At 38.4% G+C, this 17,226-nt stretch overlaps 1 protein-coding gene across 4 annotated transcripts in view; it reads right to left on the reverse strand.

Moving 5' to 3' along the window:
• Positions 1–17,226, reverse strand: part of TSPAN6 (tetraspanin 6) — a 98,939-nt gene that overhangs the window by 69,369 nt on the left and 12,344 nt on the right. For all 4 annotated transcript variants that reach the window (XM_054544012.2, XM_063720987.1, XM_009235045.4 and 1 more), the window contains exons 2-5: positions 1,209–1,388; positions 739–954; positions 501–610; positions 178–280 (exon numbers count right to left, since the gene is read on the reverse strand). In XM_054544012.2, the coding sequence (XP_054399987.1) occupies positions 178–280; positions 501–610; positions 739–954; positions 1,209–1,318 (539 nt within the window). In that variant the 5' untranslated portion in view covers positions 1,319–1,388. The remainder of the gene's footprint in view (positions 1–177; positions 281–500; positions 611–738; positions 955–1,208; positions 1,389–17,226) is intronic.

The following is a 17,226-nucleotide window of genomic DNA, read 5'->3' on the forward strand; positions in this document are numbered from 1 at the left end:
TCTACATATGAGTAGTAGGATTAGGAATGATTTTTTCCCTCCTTTACTATTTTCTGTACTTTTCAAGTTTTCCTATAATGAACATCTATTATTTTATAAACAGAAGAAGTAAAAAGAATAGTAAAAGAATTAAAGGGATATTGTAAGCATTTCTTTAAACAATTACTTGATTCTTACCTGGGCTCCTTCTGCCGCTCCTGAATGATCTTTCTTCCTGGCCAGATGTCACCCATCTGTGTCTGATGAAGGAGGGACTGTCCCACTGTCTCTCTTTTACTCACTTCAAGACAAAGAAAAGTATGCCAGGGTGGTGGTTATGAGTAGGGGAAAAAGGAAACAACCCTCATAGCAAATCCCCTGAAATACACCATGCTTGCAGAAGGGATGACAATACAATCTTCTATTCTCCACTAACTGGCTGAGCCCATGGAGTTAAGATGCCACCAGTCAGAATACACTAGGATTCCATACCAAGAACCATCTCTAGACAGGTCCAGTACCTGCAGTTTTGTGGCGCAGGGACATCCTGATTATCTCACTACCTGTCCGGTAAGCAAAGCGATTCACTTTCTGGTCATAAAACCAGTCCCCAGTTGCTTTCTTCAACTCTCTGGGAAGAAATAAAAGAAAATGACAGATGGATAAAGAATGGTTCTTGTCTAATAAAGGCTGAGGAAAGAAATTCTCACCACAGCCAAGGCCTCATCCCCTCTCTACTCAGCCATAGGTGACACTCACATTTCCTTGGCGCACACCTTGCACCTCCAGGTACCATTGCTTTCCTGTACGCGGCAGTCCCGACACACCAGGTGATTACAACCCCGACAAGTATTGGTTTTGGGACTCAAACGGCCCAGGCTTTCCTGGCACCGGGCACAGGTCCGATCACTGTAGTGTTGGCTGCCCCTCTTGGCCCCTTTCCTTTTTATCTCCAGTAACTCATTCTTTAGTCGCCTGCCAAGACCCAAAAGAGAAGCGTAAGTGGATTCAGGATATGCATAGATTGGATGGAGAGGGGTTGAGAGGTAAAGACATTAAGACTATTTGGTTCTGTGGAAGCAACAAACTCAGAGCCCAGCATGACCCAATAAGTAGTGGTAAACATCACATATACAAATTCCTATGAAAGTCAGGTGGGAGACATAAGGAAAAGCCCAGACATCATTGGTCAAAGGCCTGGGACCCTATGCGTTTTGGGGAACTCTTACCTAATCCTTTTCTCATCTGCTTTCCGGACCTCCTCATCTCGCTGTAGAACACTGAGAATCAAATCCTTTTCCTCCTCAGACAGAAAAGAAAGGTCCAGTAACTCCGACATGATTTATTCAACTTTTTCTTCTACTCTTCTTTCTTCAAAACAACCAGACAAGGAGAGCTACCAGAGTTGCCTGAAATGACAAAAGAACTAATTTCACACAGATGATTTACTCAAGAATAGGCCCACAGCCCTAAACACTTTCAATAGGTTACTTTCCCCTTGAGCCAAGCTAAAGAGACAAAGTAGAAGTATCTGACCTATTTACTCTTCCTACTCCCATCCGAAACATGCCCTGAAAATGAAGAGTCCTTGATTTTTCAGAAAGAAAAAGTTATTCGTGACTCTGGGAAAAGGATTGGTTATTCAGTATATGCATCTTAGTCTGGAAAGAACATAGAACAGCTGAGTCAATCTCCCTCTCCACCAAGTGAGTCCTCAATCATCCAATTTTTAATACTTTAAATGTTCTCAAATCTCAAGCCTATTAACCCAAATAACCAGGCAGCTGGTCTCTGTAGTGAAGGAGAAAAGCACATGAAGGCTCCTGCCAGTTTAGGCCCAGTTGTCTATTCCTAACCAGCTTCCATTCTCCCAGGAGTCAGTCAGCTTTCTGCTATGCTTCAAAACTTCCACCACCTACTCTATCTCTCAAAGTTCTTATCATACTAGCACTCTAGCACTACCTCCAGGATATCTTTCCCAAATTCATAAACACTTGTTGAGCACTAAGCTGACAGGCATTGTGTAAAGTGCTGGGGATACAAAGATGAGTAAGGCACAGTTCCTACCCTTACGAAAATCACAGAGTAGCAGGGGAGACAGACACACATAAATACAGTACAACACATTAAGTGCTATCAGAGGGATTATAAGAGACTATAAATTAAGTGCTATGAGAACTCAGGGAAGAAAGTAACTCATTCTATCTTGCATAAGAGAGAGGAAAGAGAGCAGTATACATGGGAAATTTCACAGAAGAGGTGGATTTTGCCTTATCAGAGGACAAATTTCCTCGTAGGGAAGAATGGTAGGAAAGATAGTTTGGGACCAGATTACATAACTCTTAAAAACTTTTTTAAAATTTTAAGAATTTTGGCTCAGCATGGAGGCTCTGACCTGTAATCCCAGCACTTTGGGAGGCTGAGGCAGGAGGATCGCTTGAGCCCAGGAGTTCAAGACCAGCCTGGGCAACATAGGGCGACTCAGTCTCTACAAAAAGAAAAATCAAAACTTAGCTAGGCGTGATAGTACACGCCTGCATTCCCAGCTACTCGGGAGGCTGAAGTGGGAGGATTGTTTGAGCCTGTGAGGTTGAGGCTACAGTGAGCTGAGATCACGCCATCACATGTGGCCCACGCTAGCCTGGGCAACAGAGCAAGATCCTGTCTGGAAAAATTTTTTTTTAATTTTAAAATTTACTGCATAGACAACAGAAATCCACCAAACATCTCTGATGTTGCTTTTTGATGCTGGGAAGTCACATGATGAAATTCATTTTACAAAGACATATTATAGCTATATCGCTCTAGCTATAATATGAAAGACTGATTTAGAGGACAAATCAGAGGACAATTTGGTAGTACATACATTTAAAATAGGCATATACTTAACCAAGCAATATGACTTCTAAGAATTTACCTAATAGAAATATTCATACAAATGCACAAGCAAGAGTATATGCACAAGACTATTACTGCAACATTATTTGTAAGAACAGAAACAGTTATTTAACAGAGGAATCATTAAACAAAATAATATGTCCACATAATGGAACATTATGTCACCATTAAAAATGTGGTAGATACACACGTATTGACATAAAAATATGGCCATGAGTGAAAAAGTAGTTGTAGGACAATAAAAAATGATATTTTATAAAGAATTTATCTAAATATTTGTATATGCAAAGAGAAAGGTCTAGAACAAAAGCCACTATCATTGGTTTCCCTTGGGGAGTAGAATTGGGAAGGGGCCACTTTCACTTTTCACTTCACATAGTTCTAATTTGTTTTTACATATATCTTCCATTTATATCTCAAAAAAGAAAACAATACAAATGAGGCAGAGATACTATTACAATACTGCAGCAAAAGACAATCTAGATTTACTAACTGTGCCTCTAAACAATTAGACCAGTCATTTTATTTTTCATTTCATTTTATTTTTCATTTTTAGAGACAGAGTTTCACTATGTTGCCCAGCCTGGACTCAAATTCCTGGGCTCAAGCGATCCTCCTGCCTCAGCCTCCCAAGTAGCTGGAACTATAGACAGAGCCACCGTGCCCAGCAGAAGTCATTTTATTTCTGACCCTTTGGTTTCTCATCTACAAAACGACCCACCTCAAACGTTGTTTAAAAAATTAAATAATGTGTGTTAAAGGGCCAATCACAATGTTTGGAGTACAAATACTTGCTGAATCTTCTAAAATGATAAAAGCCTGAGCCAGGCAGCAAGAAAAAACAGAATAGGTTTGAGAAGTAGAATTGACAGAATAGGGAGACTGACTGAGCAGAGAGGATGAAGAAGGTGAAGTCAAAGTGCCTAGTTCACAGTCTAGATTAAACAACTGACTGGCTAGTGACAGCCCTCATAGCAATAGAAGACGTAAGGAAAGAAACAGGTTTGGAAGTAAGGCAAAAAGTTTTCTTTTAAGCCTATTAAGTTAGTGTTGCATACTTGATATCCAGGTAACTGGGCCCAGGAAATAGTTGGAGACACAGGGCTGGACCTCAGGAAGAAAAAATGTATCTGAAAATATACACTTGGTAGTCATGGGAGTCAAAGAGCCCAAGGTAGACAGAGAGTGAAAAAGGAAATGAGAATCACACTTACCTTCTCTCCTCTCCTTTGAAACTAGACAACACGCCTCTTTCACTTTTTTATTTTTTATTTTTCTTTTTTTACTAATTCCCTACAAAACAGTGGAGAATATAAACAACACGGCAAAGCTATACAGGTTTCTGAAACCTCAATATTTCCTCAACTTATATATTTCCTGGTCTTTATTGAACTATAAGATGTTAAGCCTCTTGCACACACCCTTTCTTAGACAGTCTTGAGGAAGTGTTCTTAGTTCTTATCCCCAAGGAGAATATATACCCTCCATGAAAACAAGGACTTTTTCAATCTTCTCCTCTGTATCTGCCCTAGCACTGAATGCAATATCTGGTACGTAATTTTGCATATGCTGCCAATATTGCGATCACTGTCATTGTCACCCCAACAGTATCTTTTATTGAGAATTGACTATATGCCAAACAAGTACCTTACATATATTAACTAATTTAATCCTTGCTACAATACCAAGAATGAGTAACTATTATTATCCCCATTGTATAGATTAGGATTCAGGAGAGGTTAGGCTAACTTGCCCAAGAATAAAGAGCAAGTAAGTGAAACTGCAGTGATTCAAGCCCAGGCAATCTGATACTAGAGTAGGTGCTCTACAGGCTCAGTCTAGGCAGAATTATAACCAAAGCAACTATAAAATACTAAATAGACAAATCAAAAGCATTGTGGAAATGAATTCCCATATGCGTGATTATGGCTGAAACACTGCGCAAAAAAATCAGTGGCTCCTGGATAAAAGAGGTATTATCAGTTACCTGTCAGCTAAAAAGCAAGGATAGCACAGGCACACTAGAAATGAGAACCAAACCAGATTAAAAAACTGGTGCTTGTGGAGAGGCAGCAGAATATTGTGATGAGAAAGGCACGTTGGCATAATAATGAGACCAAGTAATATCAAAATCCAGGGAAGTAAGAAGATCCTTGAGGAAACAAAGATAGTATCTTAAGAAAATGGAACTACCAACATTGTATATCTGCCCTTTCTTTTTCATTTATGTACCTGACCAACCAGAACTGCCCCCTCTGAAATCTTAAATGCAATAATTCGTACTTTCCAACCACAGCTCACTCCTGCTCTATCTGTTCTTCAACCTTATCAAGATCACAGTCTCTTGAGCCCCACATTGTCTCTTGGTCCACTTGCCTTCTGCTGATCTATCTTCCCCCCATACCCATCCTGGTCTCCAGATGGCTCAACATCTGAACCACTCTCACCAGTACCTTCCATATCCATATACCTTCATCACTCTGCCACAATTGCCCATGAAAATCCCAAACCTGTGCTAATGCTCTAGCCTGCCTTGTCTGCTCCCATACCCAGGTTCTACATAATTCCTGGTCTACAACCTCAGCTGAACCCTCATTGTCACCCATAAATTCTGTTACTTATGCTTGTTCAATTCCTTTACCTAGTCCCTTTGGGTTCTATTTAAGCCTTCATTCATCTCACACTCCCACTTCCCTTCCCTCCAGTCCCATCAGACATGCTTGTCTCATACTTGTAAAAAGATTTTTGTAAGACCATCAGACATGGACTCTATCAGCTCCCTGCCTCCTCTTCCCCATCACTTGCCAATCTGACTCCTTTCAGAAAAGCCATATCCCACCCCAAGCCCCACCTTCCACCATAGGTTGCTGTTGTTTCCAACACTAACCCTGTTAACAGCCAGCTTATTTGCAATGGGATCTTGCAGAATCGGTAATGAGGAGAATAAAACAAATTAAGGACAAAAATTAAAAGGCAAGAAGACAAAGGTAAATGCAGAAAAAACTGAGACAAAGAGAAAACAAAAGGTAAAATGGCAAAAACAAGTTCAAGTATATCAATGAATATGAAACTCATATATGAGCAAAATTCACCCTTTGAAATACAGGAATTAACAGACTGGATAAAAGGAAAAAATCCAGTTATGTGCCATTTATGAAAGACACATCTAAAACATAAATTGAAGGAAAAATTGAAAGTAAAAAGATGGGAAAAGATATACCAGGTAAATGCTAGCCAAAAGAAAGCTGAGGTAGCTATATTAATATCTAAAAGTAAAAAAGACAATAAAAGCATTATAAAGGTTAGATAAGATCACCACATAGAGATAATAAACATGCATCCACTAATAAAACATCACTAAATATACAAAGGAACAAGAGAGAGAAATTGAAAAATCAACCATCAAAATGAGAGGTTAACATATACCTCTTTGTTGTTGCAATTATGAATGGTACAAGCAGATACAAACTAGTAAATATATAGACAAGTTGAACAACAAAATGAGCTTGATTTAATAGGAATACAAAAAATTCTATATCCAACTGGAGAATTACATTATTTTCAAGCACATATAGAATATTTACCCCCAAAACTGACCATGTACTAGGCTGTAATGCAAGTCTCCATAATTTTTTTTAAAAATCCTTCCCATACAGACCAGTCTCTGACTTTGAGGAAATTAAATAAGAAATCAATTTAAAATAAGGTAATTTCTTATCACAATACTTTTTGAAAATTTATAGACACTTCTAAATAACCCACATGTCAAAGAAGAGATCATAATGGTACTAAATCTATCCTTAACATCTTAGAGGAAAATACATGCCTCCTATCTCACTACCATCACTACTCCCCATACTATGGCATAGAATGTTCCCTAGAAATTCAAAAAGGAAAATACGAAAGAAAAATACAGTTTTCATATGCAATAAACCAAGTGATATATTTTTATGGTAAATAGTACATCATATTTTGAAAACTAGAACTCAGGAAAATAACGGAGGCACAAATACAGTTATAATAAGAAAACCAGATAGATGTGAAGTTAGAAAAGCTATGATTAATCGGATACTCCCAATTTATGGCTACTAGGGTTTAATAGAGAAACCAAAGCCCAAGAAAACTTAAGACCCTTCATTACATTCAGTCCCAGGTGTACAGTAAAAAAGGCAAGATTATCTATTGAGAAGACCACGGCTCAGGTAACATGAGTGTCAAAATCTGAGCTCAGATGGACAACTTGTTCTGTGTTAGTCCTGAGGTGTCAAGACTCAGATGAAGTATCTTAATATAGCATCCTTGTGGACCCATGCCCATAAAAAAATAGTTTAGAAAAGGTGGTTTGTATCATTCTCAGCAAACTAACACAAGAACAGAAAACCAAACACCGCATGTTCTCTCATAAGTGGGAGTTGAACAATGAGAACACATGGACACAGAGAGGGGAACATCACACACCGGGGCCTGTCAGGGGTGGGGGGCTAGGGGAGCGATAGCATTAGGAGAAATACCTAATGTAGATGATGGGTTGATAGGTGCAGGAAACCACCATGGCACTTGTATATCTATGTAACAAACCTGCACATTCTGGTATCCCAGAACTTAAAGTATAATAAAAAATTTTTTTAAAAAAAGAAAAGATGGCTTACTTAACAATTATACATATTTATTGCTAAAAATGAGGATAATATGTTAATGCAAATACTTACAAAACCAAAGGAAAAACTAAATCTACCATAAAAATGGGAAGTCACCATACCTCTCTCAATTACTGATAGTATAACAGATGAAAAATTAGTAAATATGTAGACAAGGTGAACAACACAATAAGCTTGATCTAAAGGACATGTATAGAACTCCATATCCAACTGGATATATCCAGTCTATATCCTAATCCTAATGATTGAGAAATAATAACAATGAATGAAAATAAACACTAACACAACTGGTTTTCAAGAAGGGGATGGGTGAGCTATCTCAAATTATTTCAAATTCTAAAGACCAATTTTAAAAATGAAAAACTAGGCAAAACTTGACAGGAAGCATAGAATAATGAAAATAGTGGTGAAAGACAGACTTGGGTTCAAATCCTAGCTCTGCTATTTTTAGCTATATGACCTTGGGCATGAGACTAGAATATTAAAAAGATGACTAAAAATACAGAATTCCTTGTAAGAATAGTACTCAGATTAAAAATAATCATTGGTGTTCCCAAAATGAAAACTGATGTGAATTAGGAAAACACCAAGTAACGTCCCTGCCCTGGACAGCAAATACAACAGATTTTGCTGTGTTGCATGCAGGCCACACATAAATGTGAAGATGGTAATATACGGTACTTATGCTCAAACTAGAAACATCTACCAGATGTAACCTCTTTGAAGGTTGGTACTACATCTGGATATCATAGCCCCAGGAGCTTGGCACAGTGTGTGACACACAGTATATGTTCAACAAAAGTCTAGTGAATGTCTTTACCCAGAAATCTATTTGTGTTTACATGTTTAAACTTAAACCCATGGAAATTGAAGAGCTGTAATGGAGCTGAGAGAAAAATGTTTTTGTTTTCCTGAGGCAGTGTGTGAGCTGTGGTTAAAAGCTTGGACTCTGGGCCGGGTGGGTGGCTCACACCTGCAATCCCAGCATTTTGGGAGGCTAAGGCGGGTGGATCACTTGAGGCCAGGAGCTCGAGGCCAGCCTGGCCAACATGGTGAAACCCTGTCTCTACAAAAAATACAAAAAAAAAAAAAAAAAAAAAAAATTAGCCAAGCATGGTGGCTTGCGCCTGTAGTCCCAGATACTCAGGACGCTGAGGCAGAGAATGGCTTGAACCTGGGAGGCGGAAGTTGCAGTGAGCCAAGATGGTGCAACTGCACTCCAGCCTGGACGACAGAGTGAGACTCTGTGTCAATAAAACAAACAAATAAAAAGCTTGGAATTGAGCCAGACTGCCTGAACTTGAATCCCAACTTCCACATTTACTAGCTGTGTGACCTGGGGTAAGTTACTAAACCTCTCAGTACCTCAATTTCCTCACTTGTAAAATGAAGATAAAAATTGTACCTATCCTTTGGGGCTTGTTTTTATAAAGATTAAATGAGTTTTTAAAATATGTAAAGTGCTTAAAGTAATGAGAACACAAAGAATGCTAAGTGTTACCTATTTTTGTCAGTTTGTATATGTTCATTTGTGCTTTCGGACTTAACTAGGTCTTAGAAAATTACATTTATTTTCTTTTAAAGAATGCAGATGAATTGTGAGTTAAACTGTCTAGACATCAGTTAAAGTTTTAGGCTATTGTTATTTAAATTTTTTTATTTCAATAGCTTTTGGGGTACAAGTAGTTTTTGGGTACATGGATGAATTTATAGTGATTAATTTTAATGCACTAATCACAGGCCACTGTATTTGAAGTGAGGAACCATGCTGACAGCCTTATAGATGACAGAATATTTTCTTAAAAATTGACCCATGCTCAAGGGCCAAAAGGCTGAACTGGTATTAAATTATTCTCTAAAGTTATAAGTAGTAATTATATGATGGTTTTGCAAATACATTCTAATGGATTATCATATCCTGCCAAAGTGATGTAATAAAAGTATTTTGCTGTTTAGGCTAAGGACAATGGACAATTTTATACCTCACTGAACATGAAAAAGTGAACCAGAGTCTTTCAAAATATATTCGTTTAACCAAGAAGCCTGAATTAAACTGCTCTTGTTAAAATGATACTATGTTTTACACAGAAACTGATTAATGAGTTTTATACTGATGTGAGATTTATACTGCTGCATGCCAGATTCTGTATACTTTTGAACATGGGTATTCAGAACTGATTTAGCTATGTCAAGAAATGTTATGGTGTCTACACTTTTCTCGAAAGATGATAATTTAAATTGGGCTGCAAATTTTAATTGGTCATAATTGGGGATTATAAAATGTCAAGGTGGAATGAATTTCCACCCTGCCTGAAACAATAACAACAACAACAAATGTACCAAATACATGAAACAATGGTTTTCAAATCACTGAACATCAGGCAATGAAGGACTATGATTTCTGAGATGGGAAACAAATAAGGTGAGCCCTTTGATTTTCCCAGCTTACTGTCTTAAGAGAATTTCCAGATAATGGTACAGAAAGGAAGAACCCAGGTAGAGCCTACTGAACTCCCTGAGTTCTGGAGACAGAGCTGAGAGTCTGGGAAAAAAAAACAGGTAACTGGAGTTCATAGGACAGAGGACCTGAGAGAGCGCCACAGAAAGAGAAAGAGATCTTCAGAGGCCTGCAGAAGGTTTCACTCAAGTATTTAGCAAAGGACTGATTAGCCCATGGTATGCCTGTGAGGAAATTACTCTAGGCCAGGGAAAGAACTACCTGAAAGGATTCAAAAGAACAATGCCTGTCACTCACACAGGGCTAAGAACAGTGCCTGTTTCCACCAGCCAAACTGGAAAACCTCATGATTCACAGGACACTAGCTGAAGGACTCAGAAGGGTCTTGCCTCAGTAGTGGGAAATAGCCCAGATTATGCACTGCTCTGGTCCTGCCTAACAAATCTAAACAGCAAAACCTGAAAGGGTCACTCTGTATCCAAGTAATTTAAGGGCATCCCAGAATAGAGCTCAAGTATATTTATAGTAATACAAAAATATGCAGTACTCAACAAGGTCAAATTCATAATATTTGGTACCCAGTAAAAAACTAACAGGCATGCAAAAAAGCAAGAAAATATGATCCATAATAATGAGAAAAATCAATCAAAAAGACCAAGAACTGACACAAATGTTAGAATTAGTAAACAAAGTCATTAAAGCAGTTATTATAACTGCATTCTATATGTTCAAAAAGTTAGGTAGGGGACATGGGAGATGTAAAAAGACTCAAATCAAACCTACGGATAAAAGGTACAATGTCTGAGATGAAAAACACACTCGTTGGGATTAACAGCAAATTGGACATTACAGTAGAAAAGAGTTAAGAACTTGAAGACATAGCAGTAGAAATTATTCAAAATGGAAAACAGAAAGAAAAAAATTGAAAAAAAGAAAAAGGAATTAATGAGCTGTGGGACAACATCAAGCTACCTTCTATACATGTCATTGATGTCACCAAAAATAATGGCCCAAATTTGGTGAACACTATAAACTCACAGATCCAAGAAGCTCTATAAACATTAAGCACCAGAAACATAAAGAAAAATATACCATGTGGCACACCATAAATTGCTTAAAACCAGAAATAATGGGAAAATCTTAAAAGAAGCTAGAGTGGTGGGGTGGGGTGGGGTTGGGGTCTTGCGGAAGGACACATTATATATATACAGATGAACAAAGATAATGATAAAAGCAAATTTATCATTGGAATCAATGCAAGTGTAAAGACAGAACAACCTCTCTAAAATACTGAAAGAAAAAAAAACCATCAACCTAGATAGAATTCTACACCCAGCAAGATATCATTCAAAAACAGAGGTGAAATAAAGACTTTTTCAGACATGAAAAGTTGAAAGAATTAATCACCAGCAGACCTGCACTATAAAAAGTGTTAAAGGAAGTCCTTGAAGCAGAAAGAAAATGGTACTGCACAGAAATATAGGTCTACAAAAAGGAATACAGAGCACATGCAATGGTAACAATGTAGGTAAAAATACTTTTTTCTTATTATTTAAATCTCTTTTAAAATATAATCGACTGTTTAAAGGAAAAATAATGATATATTGTGAGGTTCAAAACATATGGTAGAACAAAGCTGGAACTTAACCTGATTTCAAGAGACAATATAAATCCACAGTAATCAATTCAATGTGGTACTGGGCAGGAAGATAGACAAATAAACGAACAGAACAGAGAATACGGAAATAAGCCTTCATGTTTATAGTCACTTGATTTTTTAAATAAGGGTTAAGGGAAGTTTAGTGGAGAAATGGCAGTCTTTTCAACAAGTAGTGCTGGAAAAACTAGATATCCATATGAAAAAAAAAAGCAAGCATTTCTGACATGACACGTAAAACGTGATCCAGAACTTGATAAATTAGGCTTCGTCAAAATTTAAAACCTCTGCTTTGTAAGAACTTTATTAGAAAATAAAAAGATAAGCAGTATACTGAAAGAAAATATTTGCAACTAGTATATCTGATAAGGACTTATATCCAGCATATATAAAGAACTCTCAGAACTCTACAATTTTTTTAAAAACACAAATTTTAAAAATAGACAAAAGATATGAATAAACATATCACCAAAGAGGATATACAAATAGCAAATAAACACATGAAAACATGATCAACATCATTAATCATTAGGGAAATGCAGACTAAAACCACAGTGAGATATCACTACACACTTATTAGAATGACCAAAATGTAAAATGCACCAAATGTTGGCCGGCATTTGAAGCAACTGGAACTCTCATACACTACAGTGGGAATGTGAAATGGTATAGCCATATTGGAAAACAACTTAGTAGTTTCTTAAAAAGTTAAACATATATCTCCCATATGACCCAGGCTTTCCACTTTTGGTATTTATCCAAGAAAAGCAAAAGCATATGTAGGCCAGACGTGGTGGCTCGCACCCATAATCCCAGCATTTTGGGAGGCCAAGGTGGGCGGATCGCTTGAGGTCAGGAATTTGAAGCCAGTCAATCAACATGGTGAAACCCCGTCTCTACTAAAAATACAAAAAATTACCCAGAGCGAAATTCCGTCTCAAAAGAAAACAAAAACAAAAATTAGCTGGGTGTGGTGGTGCATGCCTGTAATCCCAGTTACTTGGGAGGCTGAGGCGGGAGAATCACTTGAACCTGGGAGGTGGAGGTTGCAGTGAGCCAAGATTGCACCACTGCACTCCAGCCTGGGCAACAGAGCGAGACTTTGCCTCAAAAGGGGGGGGAAAAAAAAAGCATATGCCCACACAGATTTGCATGGAAATGTTAACAGCATTATTGGTAATAGCCCAAATCTGGAAACAGCCCAAATGCCCACTAAGAGGTAAATGGATAAACAAATTGTAGTATACCCATGCAATGGAATACTACTTAGCAATAGAGAAGAATGAACTACTGATACACATAGCAACATGAATGAATCTCAAAATAATTATGCTGACTGAAATAAGTCAGGCAAAAAAAAAAAAAACACTGTATGATTTCATTTATATAAAACTCTAGAAAACACATAGTGTCAGAAAAGAGAATCAGTGGTTTCAGGAGTTGACGGGGTGGGGAGGGTAATAGCACACAGGGACAAGAAGGAAGGATTACAACACGGCACAAGGAAACTTTTGGAGGTGACAGATGTTCAGTATCTTGATTCTGGTGATAGTTTCATGGATATATACAGATGTCAAAATTTGTCAAATTGTATACTTTATATATAATTTGTCTATTGTAGTTCAATAAAATGTTTTTAAACATTTTAATATTAAATGTAACTAAATTTTCTTCTTGTAATCATGTTTTCCAATCCCAGAATACCTACAAGACACTAGAAGCCTTTAAATTAATTGAAACACTAAAATATTTTATGTCAAGGTTTTTTGTTTTTTTTTTTTTTGAGATGGAGTCTTGCTGTTGCCCAGGCTGGAGTGCAGTGGCATGATCTTGGCTCACTGCAAGCTCCGCCTCCCGGGTTCACACCATTCTCCTGCCTCAGCCTCCCGAGTAGCTGGGACTACAGGCACCCGCCACCACACTCGGCTAATTTTTTGTATTTCTAGTAGAGACAGGGTTTCACCATGTTAGCCAAGATGGTCTCGATCTCCCGACCTCGTGATCTGCCCATCTTGGCCTCCCAAAGTGCGGGGATTACAGGCGTGAGCCACCGTGCCTGGCCAAGGTTTTTTTTAATAGAGAATAAACAATACAGAGTAGGTTTGAAATACTTCCCTTACTATACAGTTTTGTTATCTAAAAGATGTTTCACCTTTTAACTTTTCAATTTGTTAAAAATGTAAAAGACAGCAGGTTCAGGAATAGCAATAAAATGTTTGCATAACTGGTGCCTGGAACTGTAATATGAGTATGATCATTTAGTAAGTGCATCCAAACAATATACTTCTTCTATTTTAAAATGTATATACTTTGTGAGGCATCAGTCATTAAAATCAAGTATAAAAATAAACAGAAGTTAGAATCAGATGTTCAAGTAGCTGTATCATAAACCAAAATTTTGTTTAAGTGAAGCACATTTAATGTCACTGGTCTCATCAAAATGAGGGCAAAGGTTATTGTACCATTAATAAATATTAGAATTAATTTTTTAAAGTTCATTTAATCTTTCATCCTTCTTTATTTCTATTTTTGTGCTTTTTCTTTGAGACAGAGTCTCACTCTGTCACCCAAGCTGGAGTGCAGCAGCACAATCGTAGCTCAGTGTAGCCTTGACCTCCTGGATTCAAGCAATTCTCCCACCTCAGCCTCCCCAGTAGCTGGGATCGCAGGCACAAGCCACCACACCTGGCTACTTTGTTTTATTTTTTGTAGAGATGGAGTTTCACCATGTTGCCCAGGCTGGTCTCGAACTCTTAGACTCAAGTGATCCTCCTGCCTCGGCCTCCCAAAGGGCTGGGATTACAGGCGTGAGACACCACACCTGGCCTGTGCATGCTTTATAATATATGACCAATACAGTGGTAAATAATGTAGTTTATAAATACTTATTTTAGGAGTGATAAAAATTTGGGGTGATAAAGGTGAGTAATCAAAAAAGCTAGGAAGTCCTTTACTTAAAGGCTGGTTAAGGGAAACTATTCTACAAATTGCCATATATTTTCATGATTCTGCTTGCATAGAGATATGATGTACGTTAATTAGGAAAGAATAAATCATTCTGATGATTGTAATGCAGTTGCTCTTATGCAAGTAGTACAGCATAATGAATAAGAATTTTTGCTGTCATAAGACACATTCAAAAGTGGACTCTAGGCTAGGTGAGGTGGCTCATGCCTGTAATCCTAGCAATTTGTGAAGCCGAGGTAGGAGGATCTCTTGAGCCCAGGAGTTTGAGACCAGCCTGGACTACACGGTGAAACCCCATCTCTACACACACACACAGACACACACACACACACAAATTAGCCAGGTGTGGTGGTGTGTGCCTGTAATCCCAGCTACCTGGAAGGCTGAGGTGGGAGGATCACCTGAGCCCGGGAGGTCAAGGCTGCAGTGAGCCAAGATCGGGCCACTGCACTCCAGCCTGGGTGACAGAATAAGGCTCTTTCTCTCTCTCTCTCAAAAAAAAAAAAAAAAAAAAAAAAAAAAAAGTGGACTCTATTAACTAATTGTGACATAGGCAATGACAGCATCTAAAGCAGATCAAGCTAAATACTGTCAAAACTAACACCTATTATTTGTGTGGGTTTCCAGAACATGGGTGAAGCATAGCCCTAAAAGGTAGCAAAATCTAGTACCCATGGGCGGGGGACTAGTTATTTGATAATCTAAAGGTAAAAGAATTGATTTGGCCGGGAGTGGTGGCTCACGTCTGTAATCTCAGCACTTTGGGAGGCCGAGGCGGGAGGATCACCTGAGGTTAGGAGTTCAAGACCAGCCTGACCAACATGGAGAAACCCCGTCTCTACTAAAAATACAAAATTACCCTGGCATGGTGGTGCATGCCTGTAATCCCAGCTACTCGGGAAGGCTGAGGCAGAAGAATTGCTTCAACCTGAGAGGCAGAGGTTGCGGTGAGCTGAGATCACACCACTGCACTCCAGCCTGGGCAACAAGAGCAAAACTCCATCTCAAAAAAAAAAAAAAAAAAAAAAAAAAAGTTGACTTTAGAGCATGGAAAAATGAGACCAAATCCAGAGTATATGGTGGTCTGCAAAACTTAAAAAAAAAAAAAAAAAGAAAAAAGAAAAAAACTCAAGTAGAAAAGAAAGCTTCCAGGGATGCAGGGCTTCCTAAAATCCCCTTGTCTGGATCCAGCCACCTATGCACAAAAATACCAATGGATAACATCTTACTGGTAACATTTGCATGAGCATACAACATTGCTTACAGTCAATAAAATATTTGCTTTGGGATATTGTGTTGGTTATTGTATCAACTGCCCCTTTCAATTTTAGGGTGATGTCTCTCCTAGAAAACTATAAATATTCTTATTAAAATGTATCTGTCTTAGATACTTATTCCAGGCTACTCAGACAAATTCAAGGAAGTTTCAATTTATAAAGCTGCTAAGTCTGACTTCTTAGAAGTTTCAAAGTTCCCTTTGGATTCAGACCCCAGCTCCCATCTCCCCACATCCTTTCTGGCTCTTGGGTTAAATAATGTAAATTACCTGGCCCCAAAGATTTTTCTGCAAGAGCTCCTTCTGCTGTCCTGGTAATTATCTTTGAATGTGTGCACGGTTTCAGGCCTTCCAAATCCTACTTCTTTCCCTGTCCTAGAGCTCTGTATTCTGCATTGTTACAGAATGCTCACTAGTTGGGAGGGCCAACTGTGTGCTAAGCGGTACACTAGCTGGCTAAGAAGAAAAGAACAGAGCTAGTCCATGCCCACAGAGTTCACAGTTTAGTAACAGAGACACTTAAATAATCCTTAAAAAAAAAACATGGTAACCAAAGAAATATATGTATGAGATATTATAAGAATACCAAGGGAGGGCACGTAATTCAGCTTGGGGAAAGGGAACTAGAAAGAGAATATCCAGCAGTAGCACATGAATTGATTGTAAATTAATGTGTTTCAGCTGGATAAGCAGGAGAAAGAGGGCTTTCCAGGCAAAGTGCGTAGCATTTACAAAAGCATGGAGGCATAAAGCAACGTGGTATGAGCAAGTAGTACAATGATGCTGGTTGGTTTAAATTGTAAGGGAGAATGCAGAAGAGGCAGGTGGGGAATCACATCGTGTGGCTGGCGGGTGCTCCATATGCTATGCGCAAAAACACGGCTAATTAGCCTTTGACAACAGAAGTCATTGAAGAGTTTTAGGTAAAGAAAGGACTTGTTAGGGCACACTGACAATTTTGCAGACTATGGATTTGAGGAGGCTGTGGCATAAATCCAGGGGAAAAATGACAAGAGCCAAGAGTAGAGGGCAGTGGCACTAGAGATGGAAAGGGGCATATTAAAGACATAACACGGAGAGAAAATCTGCAGGACCTGTGAATGTTCTGTAACAGAAGTACGGCCTCTTCTACTAGGACTTGGAGTTCTGATGTGCTAGATTTCTAATTAAGGACAGTATAGCATAGAATTGTGCTTAAAAGCACTGGATCTGAGCTGCCTGGCTTAAAATCGCAGCTTTGCTTTTTCCCTGAATTAACTTTGGGCAAGTTATTTAACCTCCTTGAGTCTGTTTCCCCATTTGTAAAAATGAGGATTAATAATAAGAGCTCCTG

Source organism: Pongo abelii, chromosome X (assembly GCF_028885655.2).
Source record: "Pongo abelii isolate AG06213 chromosome X, NHGRI_mPonAbe1-v2.0_pri, whole genome shotgun sequence".
NCBI classification, from domain to species: domain Eukaryota; kingdom Metazoa; phylum Chordata; class Mammalia; order Primates; family Hominidae; genus Pongo; species Pongo abelii.